Source organism: Sander lucioperca, chromosome 13, assembly GCF_008315115.2.
Source record: "Sander lucioperca isolate FBNREF2018 chromosome 13, SLUC_FBN_1.2, whole genome shotgun sequence".
NCBI classification, from domain to species: Eukaryota; Metazoa; Chordata; class Actinopteri; order Perciformes; family Percidae; genus Sander; species Sander lucioperca.
Window position 1 is genome coordinate 9451769 of NC_050185.1, and position 12742 is coordinate 9464510.

The 12742-nt window shown below is 39.2% G+C and overlaps 1 protein-coding gene across 2 annotated transcripts in view; it reads left to right on the forward strand.

The window, feature by feature from the left end:
- LOC116064941 (roundabout homolog 2-like) overlaps positions 1-12742 on the forward strand; it is an 83582-nt gene that overhangs the window by 44969 nt on the left and 25871 nt on the right. The window contains exons 3-9 of one of the 2 annotated variants that reach the window (XM_031320346.2): positions 3469-3626; positions 3785-3905; positions 4044-4182; positions 7145-7281; positions 9513-9524; positions 10021-10145; positions 11345-11516. In XM_031320346.2, the coding sequence (XP_031176206.1) occupies positions 3469-3626; positions 3785-3905; positions 4044-4182; positions 7145-7281; positions 9513-9524; positions 10021-10145; positions 11345-11516 (864 nt within the window). The remainder of the gene's footprint in view (positions 1-3468; positions 3627-3784; positions 3906-4043; positions 4183-7144; positions 7282-9512; positions 9525-10020; positions 10146-11344; positions 11517-12742) is intronic. The other variant, XM_031320347.2, reaches the window with a different exon arrangement.

Consider the following 12742-nt stretch of genomic DNA (forward strand, 5'->3'; position numbering starts at 1 on the left):
GTATTCAGATACTTCCACCTTGTCACATTATTTTACCACCCATTGTGCCATGAAATGAAGCCCATTTACAAATCATTGTCCTTCTGATTTGATAAATGAAACTGGTGAACGAGTGAGCCCCCTGAATGGCTTGTTTGAATAATTGAGCAGTACTCAATCAGACAACATTAGGCAGTGGTGCTGGCCCCGCCATCTGAAATAATTACTACCCGACAATGGACTACACATAGGTGCTGCCTCCGCAGGGGCTCCACATTGATTAGATTAGAACAACACCACTACCCCCACCCCAATGCCTGATGAACGCCACCTACAGAAACCTGCAGAGGCCTCTCAGTGAGAACAGGAAAGGAACGGGGGACACCCACAGCAGTGTTGGTGGTGTGGGATAGCTGTCATTGCAATGGGGTAATGCATACTGTCGGGGTTAAATAAATGACATAGTCACAACCCATAGTATTTATGTATTTGGACAAGACCCCACCCCCATACCCTTTCAAATGCACAGTAGCATATTACCAAGAGATTGTATAAAATTAGTGAGTCACTTCCAATTTATTTAGACATGATTCATTATGTACACCATCAATCAGAAAACAAATGAAAACCCTATTTTTTGTCATTTTGGGGTGATGCGCAAATTGGAAATATCCCTGAAATTGAAACAATAAGTAAAGATGTAGGGGCCTTTAAATAGATACAATTGCAAATGGCTGAGACCTTGAACGCTATTACATGTAACAGGCAACACTATTATTTGTCTCTTTTGTTGGCATAGGGTTTTTAGATTTGTGTTACTGTACATGAACTCTATTGTTCAGTTAAACTGTCAATACCATTTAATATGACGCAATACCCATTCTCTGCCTTACTTTTCTGTAATTGGGTTTTCACTTGTCTTGAATTATCCAGTTTTTCCTGTGTGTCTGGGTGTCACAGTCTCTTGAGACAAGCTTTGCTGTTACAGAAGCATCTTTAATGTGACACTGCAGGAGCAGGAATGTAGTTGTGTATGGAATGGGTCACTAAGCGTACCTTACCACGTTACAGCGAGTCGGGCATATGTTTGTGCCAAAGTAGTGTCTGCAACTGAGACTCATTTACTCCTGCACGGACTGGATGTGATTGACAGCTGGGCCGAAGGGCCCTTGGCTTCTTCCTTATTTATTTATTTTTTTTCACTAGAGGTGTCCTCTGGGACTTGGAATTCATGCTACAGTATATCATCAGAACAGCTTATGTCCGTAATGAGGATGAAAAGCAAACTCAACACTGAGCCAGTCTTTTCGTTTTATGCTGCTCTGAGTTTCACAAACTATTATTTTGTTTTAGTTATGCGCCATGCTCTTAATTTACACCAGACATTTCTTGAAAAACAGTCAAAGCACTGACTAACATTAAATAAGTTGGATAATCGAAAATAGAAAATTGCCTAGATATTTACGTAACTGATATTATCTACATCCAATAAGTGTGAATTACAATTAGACTCACTATTATTCCATTAGTCGTTTATTATATCTGAAATACGAAATGACACTTAGCAGCCAATATTTATTCACATGCTGGTAATTCTTTGACAAAAATAATATTTAAATTCTTTATTTCGACATTCCTTTTTTTTAACAGTTTATTTTAACTGTTGTCACACAAGACCCTTCATTATTCAAAATTGGCCTACATTAAGGCTTTTCATCAAAACAACATGTCATAAGGTATTAATGCAAAGCGGGCACAACTCATCGCAGGATCCGAATCGCAATCTCTATTTTTAACCATAATTCCAGTGATGGCTTACAGTACAGTCCTTCCTGTAGCTACTTAAAGCAGTAGCTTTTGAATTGATGTTTGGGATAACAGTTGTGACAGAATTAGGAAGTGTTGAAGCTGTAACCTTTTAACTTAGCAGCAGCTAGCTCATACATCTGTTCAAAATGCATGAGCACGGCTTTTACAGGCATTGCTTGACAATTCTTGATGTCCTCGCTCCTTTGAACACACAAACTCAAGTACAGACATCCCTGCCATAGAAAAATTAAATGCTTGTCCAACAGTGGAATAATGCAGAAATAACTGCTCATAAATGGAATTCTAATCAACTAAAGGTGTGTATGTTCAAGATAAAAAAAAAATATTTCACCAACTGTATTTCAAGTTGTTGCCCTTCTTTTAGCTACAGTATTGATTCCTCTACAGAAAAGTATGGTGGACTTTAAGTATATTTTTCAAAAGAAACAGTATAACCCTGTAACAGGAACATCTCAGTACATTTGCTGTTATTATTTATGAGATATTTTGAAACCAGTTAAACCCTGGTCCTAAATGAGACCTTGCACCTGTTCCCTAGCCATTTCATAAAGCCTCATAAAGGAGTGATTCAGTCAATATCCCTGGCCACTGATGCTTCCGTACATGCAGTGGTGCAGCATCTTTTCAAGTTACCAAGGTCTGACCCTGTACCTGATACAAAGTGCAGGCCCATCTTCAAAGTGTTGTTTTCATCCAAGGTTTCAGGAAGAAAACAATTCTGTCTCAGCCCAACTGGGATATTTTATTAGTCAAAATAATAACTTTGAAAAGTGGATCTTTTAGAGCCCACAGTGCAGCCTTTGATACAGTAGAGCAGATTGTATTGATTATTGTATTGCATTTGTATATTGCCAAAATCTCTGGGAAATTTCTAGGTTCTCAGAGGATGTGTTTTAATGATTTGGGGACCCTCTGACTTTCCTTTCAGCACAATCATCAAGCTACTTATACTCTTCTCGGCTCATTCATACTCTCCAGAGGATGAACCTGTTCCATTATGGACTCTATAAAGTTTACTCTAGCACAAGCTTTAGGGCAAATTGTCTACCTGCCTGCACCAACATTTGCATTGCTGCCACCCACAACTAGAGGTTTTACAAAAAAAAAAAATAAATAAGCACTGGTGATTTAATGTGTGTTTATAACTTAAGAGAAGCATCAGTTGGTTATTTGTTCTATCCAACACTTTCCCTATGTGGGATGTAAGGAAATGCCGCTATAGGTCTATAGAAATTGTGTTGTTTGAAATTTTAATGCATGATCTTTGACTTATTGTTCTAGACCTCCTTTTTTGTTTTTACATTCCTTTTATGTTTCTTGCTCTTTTGCTAGATGTCTTTCCATGTATAGTGTATTGTTAATCCTACCTGGCTTTACAGTAAAGAAGAGTCCATGCGTATACCCCTTAGGGGGACAGCTGTATTATTAAAGACAGAGAGATTGCTGAGGGTCCTGTGAGGCAGTCTATTTGATAGATTTATCTTTGGACTCTCACATTAGAAAAAGGGTGGTAGAGGTCAGTAAGCCCACGACAGCTCAGTCTCAGAGCGACTTTCTGGTTCACATAATGGAATCTTATGAAACTTCAAACTAATCTACTGAATGAGCCACTGTTACAGTTGGAGTAACAATCCCGGCTCCCTTTACTTTGTCTCGTAGTGTTACGCGACGACTTCAGGCAGAACCCACAGGATGTGGTGGTGGCGGTCGGTGAGACTGCCAGTCTCGAGTGTCAGCCTCCACGCGGGCATCCTGAACCCACCACCTTCTGGAGGAAAGATAAAGCTCGTCTTGACCTCAAAGATGACAGGATCACGGTGGGCTACTCCCCAGGGAGCACTCTTCTGCCTTTGACATGACCCTTATACTCTGAATCACACACTCAGTGATTTACCTGTTTATATTCACCTGGAGCTTTTACAATGGTAAGCACTTTGAATGGTTCATTGTAATTACATGCATTTGTTTTTGTTAGGTTCGTGGAGGAAAGCTAACTATCTCAAACACCAAGAAGAGTGACGTGGGGATATACGTGTGTGTGGCGGCCAACATGGTTGGGGAGAGAGAGAGTGAAAAAGCTCAGCTCTCAGTGTTTGGTAAGTTCTGACATGTACTTTTTGCCTGGCTCAAAAAGGAATAAAGCATGACTTCACTGCACACTAGCACATTACAGTATTCACCACTCTGTCAAAAGTATAATTAGCATCCGTGTTATGTGTGTTGCCCACATCCAGAAAGACCAGTGTTTGTGCAACGGCCTGTGAACCAGGTGGTCTTAGTTGACGAGGCTGTAGAGTTCAGGTGTCAGGTTCATGGCGACCCACCTCCTACACTGCGCTGGAAAAAGGAGGACGTGGACATTCCCCGCGGCAGGTGAGGGATATGTGTGAATATGTGTTGTGCATATGTCTGTGGATGCTTGCGTGTTTGTGTGTGTGTATTTATACAATAAAAGTCATTATGGATGAATGCTGAAGCACAGCTAATAAGTTGAATAAAAAAAAAAAAGAAGAAATCAACAACATTACGCATGCAAGACTTTCATCAGTGTGGCAAAACTAATTTATTAGCTGCAGAGAATCTCATTATTTGCTGTTTGAACTACTATGCTAACAACAGATTAAAGTCTATCCATTGTTTGCTTTTGACAAATTTTCCCTTTCAAGTACCACTATACTTTATGTGTGTGTACATAAGACACTAAAATATTCAGAGATTGACACATAGCAAAAGCATATTGTTGCTATCGGGTGAAACCCTTGTATGTCCAAGACTTTATTGAGCTAATTACCTCAGACAAAATCGCCTCATAGATATTTAAATGTTTGTAAAACACACAGACAGACATAAAGGGTGACTAATAGCATTGATTTCTGAAAAAAAAGACGAAATATGAAGGTACAAGCCTGACAGCGACAATATATAATATAAAGTGATCCAATACAGTAGCCCTACAAGGAATAGTACCTAAATGAAGTTTATAATCTCCAGTCAGTCTGAAAGGTGTTTCTTTGGTAGTTTGTGATGCTGTTGTAATGTATTGCATCATATTCGAAGGTGTTCCTGTGGTTTGGTTCACCCTTGTGTACCCACATCATAAGCACATGTTAATTGCCTTGCAATCCCATTAGAGCACTTATTTTTTAAGTCATTATCGGCCTGTCATGTGCGCTTTAATAGTTACTGCTCAGCGCTTTATACTTTTAATTACAGTACGTCTCATTATGCAATCTGGCCATCTATCAAAGCCTTTTAGTTCCGTCGCTAGGTCTGAGTATACAGTAGGTTTAAGACTTATTTTATTCCTTTTAATAATATAAAACTATTAATAATACATTTCAAAAATGTGATTTCAGCTGGACCTAAAATGTTTTTACGACTAAATTGAGCAAGTATTCCAATTTATGTAATAAATAATAGTTTGTAACAAACACTTGCATTTTATTTAATCACAAAACACAGGCAGGCACTCTTTCTGAACTTATTGACTATTTTCATGGCAATTTCAGATACATCATGAGAAATTACAGCAACCTGTGTCATTCACTAGCTTATGTAAACTGCTTATGGATTGATGCATGTAAATCCTATAACGTTTCAAATAACCTGGGTAAACCTGGATGAACCTTGTCTAATTGTGAGAAACCTGATTAAGATGCATAACTTAATTTCATATTAAATCAGACTTGGTACAGTACTGGGTAGTATATTGTAGCAATGCATTTCCATATAGCTTATAATCTGTTTGACTTGTTATCTATTACGCTGAAACCGTTCTCCTGCTTTTGATTGATGGAAATGTGTCAGCTAAAACTCATTATGTATATATAATGAACTGTGTAATTATGTATATATAATGCACTTATATGTTTTGGGATATATATTCAATTACTACTGGAATTGCTATCATGTAAATCAAGCATCAAGTAAATCAAATACAAGAGTACCAACTAAACACATACAATTGAGTAAATATGGAGCCTGGGATGCTCAAAATGTTGTACGTCAACTTTGAAAAAAAATGATTATTTAGCTTTGAAAAGAACTACTAAAGAAATAGAATCCCCTATGGAAAGAGAAACAGGTTAACTAACACCTGTTACAAGCCATTACTGCTGAAAAAGGAATGGTACCCTCTCTGGTGTGTCAGAATAAATTGTGAGGTAGACTAACTGCCTATGTCTCTGTCTGGCAGTCTGTCTGCCCACCTGTGTTGTGCCCTCTACCTCAATACCCCTTGACTCTAGAAACATGTCCTACTTTCAGACCTGCCTACCTCGTCTCACTTCCCTCCTTCCACTTCTTTCAGTCTTTTCGTAAGCCCGTCAGCCTCCTGGGAAGGCTGTATCTGGGTCAGAGATGTGCTGTGAATGGAGTCCAAAGCAGATTTTGGACAGACCCCACAACGCCCATTGATATTCTGCCCACACCCTTTGGAACATCTACTTCAAATGTGACTTTTTCTCACCCCTTGTGCCATTTCTCTGCCTGACTTGCCTCTTGTCTCTGAATCAGTATGGCTGGCTAGACAATTTCACAGGATCTCTCACGCCAAAAGGGACCCTAGAGAGGGAGAGCCCGGCTCCTTGCTCTTCTACTCGTTCTGTCTGTAGCCCCTCTGAGGTGCTTATCTAAACTCTGCTAGCTGAGATGTTTCGCTGCACTCTAACTGCACCACTGCTGCCTTGCAGTATGTTGCACTGGCGGATGCACACTGGTGCACGGAACATATCTATGAATTAGTCATTTCTTACTCTTCGGCTCATTCATCAAATTCAGTTTGTCAGACTGTGCCACGCCCTTACTCTCAGACTGTTTGTCTATCTTTCCCTCTGTCTCTGCTTCCTCTCTTTTGCTTGCTCTCCCTCAGATACACACACACACACACACACACACACACACACACACACACACATATTGTAAAGCATATACTGCACAGCCCACACCACGGTGGGTGGCTCGTCTTTATAAATATTGAAATAATGGAACAGTCAGGGTTCTAGCTGAAAGCACCTTTCATTTTGCCGTGCCTTCATCTCAGCATAATTGCTCCCTTTTTCTGCTACTGTGGCAGAGTGTGTGCAGCAGGGAGTCTTAATTGTCTTAGAAAGTCTGTCTTTATTCTATCAAAAATGACACAACCTTCGTAAAAGCTTCCATCGAGAAACATCATACACGTTTCTGCAACCTTGATTCAATTCGGTGTTTGTTGATTGTATTTACTTTATTAAAATGAAGATTTCTGATGTGCATAATTGTTATTGATCTTCCCATTTCATGAAATCAACCTGAGATGTCACTTGACTCAATGTCACTGTTCTTCTCTGTCTGCCAGGTATGACATAAGATATGAAAAAGAGGACTTCCTGCTGAGGATAAAGAAAGCATCAATCAGTGACCAGGGAACCTTTACCTGCCTAGCAGAGAACCGCGTGGGTAAACTGGAGGCCTCTGCCTACCTAACTATCAGAGGTGGGTAACTGCTTGTGGACTCACTCGTAGCAAACTCATAACCCATCCCTGATATTTTTTGTGTCTCCAAAAGCAGGCCACAGGACAATCAGCCTTTTATTGCCCACTTTACGAGTGTTATTGCCCCCCTGCTGAAATGCTGGGCCTGGCCTCAGCTTTTCTTTCATATAATAGTTGATTGCTCCAGATCTCCAGCTAGGCTCCAGATGTGAACAATCTAACTAGCTTTAAGTGAACTGTTATGACTTCTCCTGGGGGGGATTATTCTCCATCCAGCCCACTCACTCCACATTTACACTATATCAATGTGAGGAAGCTTTTTCATACTAAAGGTTGATATTGTAATAAAAAACAATATATTGCTATTTGCCAAATCAGACGCCCTCTGCTTTCTGCTCTTTACATTGTCGTTATAAATGGAGAGCATGACAACATTCTTCATACAATTTGAGATTAGTAACACTTGACTCAGAACCAACCCATAACATTTTCTTAACACCTTGATAAGTACATCATACATCTTCATACATATGTATGATGTACATGTAGTCATCACATGACTCATAACATAAACTTTTCATTCCTTCTTTATTACTTTATACTTTATATACTGGATTCATATTCTTGTTCCTGTTACTCATGCATGAATTGTTTTATATCCTGAAATGACCGAATCTTAAGATTGATGTTGGAGCCAAACAAGACATATTTTGAGTGATATATCCCTTATGTTAAGCCAGATTTGTGTTTAAATATAATATGACATAGTGAGTTGACACAGACCACTAATACAAAAGCTGCACTAAGGCAGTAAACACCTGACTGGACATTTTCAGAAAGGAAAGGAAATTATCAATGATAACGAAAAGAAAAAAAAACACCTTAAAGGGATAATTCGGCTTTTTTGAAGCGGGGTGGTATGAAGTACTTACCAATAGTCAGTGTATAACCTGCAGTAGAGGATGGTTAGCATGCCCCTAGTTTGGAGAAACAGACAGGAGTATTGAGATAGAAACTAAGCTAGTACTGCTGTGGATGGGGCCATCAGCTACGTATAGTTTCAGTTTAAGTGTACGCTATATTTAGAATATTTTCACTGCTTTACCTTGACGTCAGACAGCCCTTTCCTTCAGTTTCTACAGACATTTTCCCTCTCTCTTTCAGTGGTTCAGTCTCACTCTGCAAATGTTCTTCTTCTGTATATTCTGGTTACAGTATTCTCGTCTCCACAGTGAACGGCATTTCCTCGCCGCTGTCTTAATCACTCGTTTCGATTATTTTCTTTTATTAGTTGTCTCTTCCAAAAGAGAGAGTCTGAGGCATGAGGAATCGGGAAGTTCTACAGTTGAGGAAATGTAGTGCCATAGGAAAGGGATGTCTGACAGTAGAGCGGTGAAAATATTGTAAATACAGTGTACATTTAGGCTGATATAGATTTTCTTAGGGGGGTCTCTTTTAGGTGGCTAAAATACTTTTTTTTGTCTGCTGGTCCCGTGCATTGCCTACAGTACATTGTTTAGCTTCTGTGCCTGTCCTCCTGTTTACTTTTTCAAACTGGGGTATGCCGACTGCCACCTACTGAAGGTAATACACGGACTATGGATAAGTACCTCATACAACCCCACTTCAAAATTTCCCAACTATCGCTTTAACTGAATGTTTTAATTGGTTTCTTCGTGTTGTTATATATGCACTAGCTGTTAGGGATATGCTTGTAATTACTTTCACTGATTAAAGTTCTTATTGGGCTGATGTTGAGATGTGATAGGTGTGACAAAAGAAATACATGACAGTCAGCCAGATTTTTTTAATATTATAATATTATAATCTGCTATTTAATCAATTTAATTTAATCTAGTCTATGTCTGCCCTTGCCAAAAGTCTGTTTCATTTACACGAGACACTTGATATACAAACAGATCTGTGTGAATGTGCTATTCTTGTGACAGAAGTGTAACAGATCAATTGTTTAGCCAGTGGTTTTTGGCAATGGGTACCCTTCCCCCCCTAACGTTGCCAAGGTGCCATTTCCTTGAGGCCCATGCCATCACCTGCTTTTGGTGACTGAGCTCCACCCTCCTCCCCCTTGAACTTCATGGATGGAAACCCAACTCCATCTCATTCATTTCTGATTTTCATTCTTTTTTTCTGTCCCTCTGTTCTACTCCTCTGCTTTCTTTCTCTCTGTGCTGTGTGTTAATCTCACCCACACCATTGTTGTGTGTCACCAGCTCGCCCCGTCGGTAAGTAAGAGCTGATCCCATTCGGCATGCGTTGCTCTCTTTCTGTTTTTGATCACACACATGTATGCATGGGCTGTTGTGGCATTCCACAAACACATTCATCGAACTAATATTGGACATGCATATCTACATTGTTACTATCAACCCCTGACTTTACTCTGGCAGTTTGAATTTACCACCTCACTTTTTTCAAGGTGTCCAGATACAGTATGATTGACATGCCCTAGTTCAAAAACTCAAATTGAGGAGGACGTTAAGGCATCCTGCAAATTAGTCGATATCATTCATTCTGGTGTTCTGGCAGCTGGATGAATGGCTTGTGTGATTGGCATAGTCAAGAAATAGTTTATAAAGTAATAGCCAAGACCAAATGCATGAACCTTTTAGCTTGCAGATGGACCTTCAGTCCAAGCATTTGACTTTTTCAACTAGTCCTTTCTATAATACGCACTGTGCAAATGTGTTGCTATTGTGTTATGGTTTATTCTAACCTCAGAGGCGCCCCAGTTTGTGGTGCGACCCCGTGACCAGATTGTGGCCCAAGGACGAACAGCTACCTTTCCTTGCGAGACCAGGGGCAAACCTCAGCCCACTGTCTTCTGGCAACGAGAGGGTAGCCAGGTAATGTACTTGGTTATATGTATCTGTATGTACTGTATGTGTATGTATGTGTGCATGATGTGAAATTAATGATATCTCTTATAAGCCTACTTTGCTATACAGACATAAATTCTGCAGCAGCATTCAGGGTAAAGTATCTAAAATATAAAAACAGTAGCCAAGGATCTGACTAAAAGGATCAAACCAGGGAAAAGCAAAATGTGGTTCTGTTCCACATACAGATAATGAAGTGGTCATTTATCACTAATCTACACCAGTCTGACCAGCAAATTCACTTAGCAAGAAACAATGTCATGTGCAGCATTAGAGTCATTAGACATAATGAAAGCAGGCTAATGTCCTTTCCTGCCCATCAGCTTGTCTGCCTGGGGGGTGCAGAAACAGACAACGCTGATGCCTCAATTTTACAACCATGACTGCAGGTTATTACAGCAGGATTATCACTCTGGGGGTAAACTGCCATTCAGACCTAGTAGGAAAGAGACATTGACCTACTTTTCTAACTGAATTGTACATAATTGTTGGAATATGTAAGCAAATTGAAGACATGTCTTGAACACAGGAGTGATTCCTTTAAAGTCAGTTGGCAAAATATGTAAAGTTAAAATACATTAAACTCAGTCTTCTCCCATTAGGAGAATGTGAAGACAATTACACCTTAATATGGCAAAGTGATTTTTTAGTATAGTTTAAGTCACTATTAGTGACAGAAACATGTGAAAAGATACCATCTGCACAAAATGCAAATATGTATATGTGCCTGTTTATTACATGACCAAGGGTTAGCATGTAATTTAAGAAAAAAACATGGGTCTTAAAATTGACCCTTGGGATAGAGTACAACACAGATTAGTTTAGCAGAACCTTGTCAGAAAGATGTAATTTAAACTATTCAAAGCCAAGAAATTGCTAATTAGTTCCTACATTTTACCAAAAGATCTAATGGCAATGTGAAGGAGATTCGTAATAATTGTCCCAGTAATCTATTTGAAGCAGTGTACTGTAGTTGTTTGTGTGGTACACAATGTCTACTTTATGAGGGTTTGTGAATATAAAGTATCTGCTCAAAAACACTTTTTTCTAAATTACAACTTCTTCTTAAAAGTAGGTTCCAGTTTCTAGATTTTATACCTTTGGACTACAAAGCAAGTATGCCATCCCATTTTATTTACATTGCTTCCCACTTTCACTCCCTGTAGGATCTTCTGTTTCCCAACCAGCCAACACAGGAAGCTAGCCGTGTTTCTGTGTCTGTGAATGGAGAGTTGACCATTTCATCTGTGCAACGCTCTGATGCAGGGTATTATGTCTGCCAGGCCCTCACTGTAGCAGGCAGCATCATGGCCAAGGCCCAGCTTGAGGTAGCAGACGGTAAGGCTAGACACACACATACTAAAATTAGAGAGCTACTTTTTCTTAGTTGCAGTATGTGATTTAACAGCACCAACATGTGCTAATAGCCATTTTGTTTCAACATTGTTAACCTACATTCTATTGTTACGCCCCATTAGGTTAATTACTCTATGCAATAGGGAAGCACATGCACAGTATACTATTGCATGATCGCATGGCACAATATACAGGTAATTTTACCACAATGGAATGACTTTTTCCTACATTGTATCATCTTTAGGGATTCTCCTGATAGCTGGTAGGTGACACCACTGCTTTATATAATGATTTCTAAGAATATTTAAAAAGTATAAAATTGCAATGACTGCAGTTCGTAATCACAACTTGATATTATTCAGACTTTAGAATGTGGAACCATAAAATATGTTTTACTTAGCTTCCTGAAGTCGCAGGTTTGCATTAGCAATCCTTTCAGGGTACTACTAGCAACACTTATTATGATTTAATAGCCTTGTCACTAGTATTCTGTAGTTGTATTTGATGCATTTTTATTGTGATGCATACTGGGCTTTAAAATCATACAGAAAAACACAGACATGCTTGCAGCATTGTTCAGAACTAATAAAACAGTTAATAATGAATGCTTTTTATCTGCCTACACTCAGATCAGCGAAGAATCATCTATATGTTGTAAAAGAAAAATCAATCCATATCGTTATCACCTCCCTTCGGTAAATGTGAATGGTCTGAAAAGACTGAAACAGTATAAAGTAAAACTGTCTCATTGATGGAGAGACACTTTAGCATTCCTCTTCTTTTTTTTTTTTTTTTTTTTTTTACAAAGCTTTAATGTTAACATTAAGTGCTGTGCTGATGCCAGCTGGGAGCTGTTTATGCCCTTCTCTCCATTTGTTTCTTGACTTTTTCTCCCACACATTATTAAATTAAAATCTGTTGAAGTGTTTTTAGAGAGGAAATGACTCCTGTTCTGTCACTCAGAGGAGATGGATCAATATGAAAATCCCTCGTGCGGAGCATGAGGGATGGGAAACATGCAGATGATTGATGGCTGTAAGCAGAGACTTGCTGTGATACCAAGTGGAGTTTTGGAAGGTTGACGTGACGTTTCTAGCATTACTCAAGATTAGGGGTGTCCAAGTGAGGCCTGCATTGGATATAAACTTTCTGAAGGTCCAGATATGGACTAGTGCTCCACCCTGGGTGTTGCGTATGATGTGTGACTG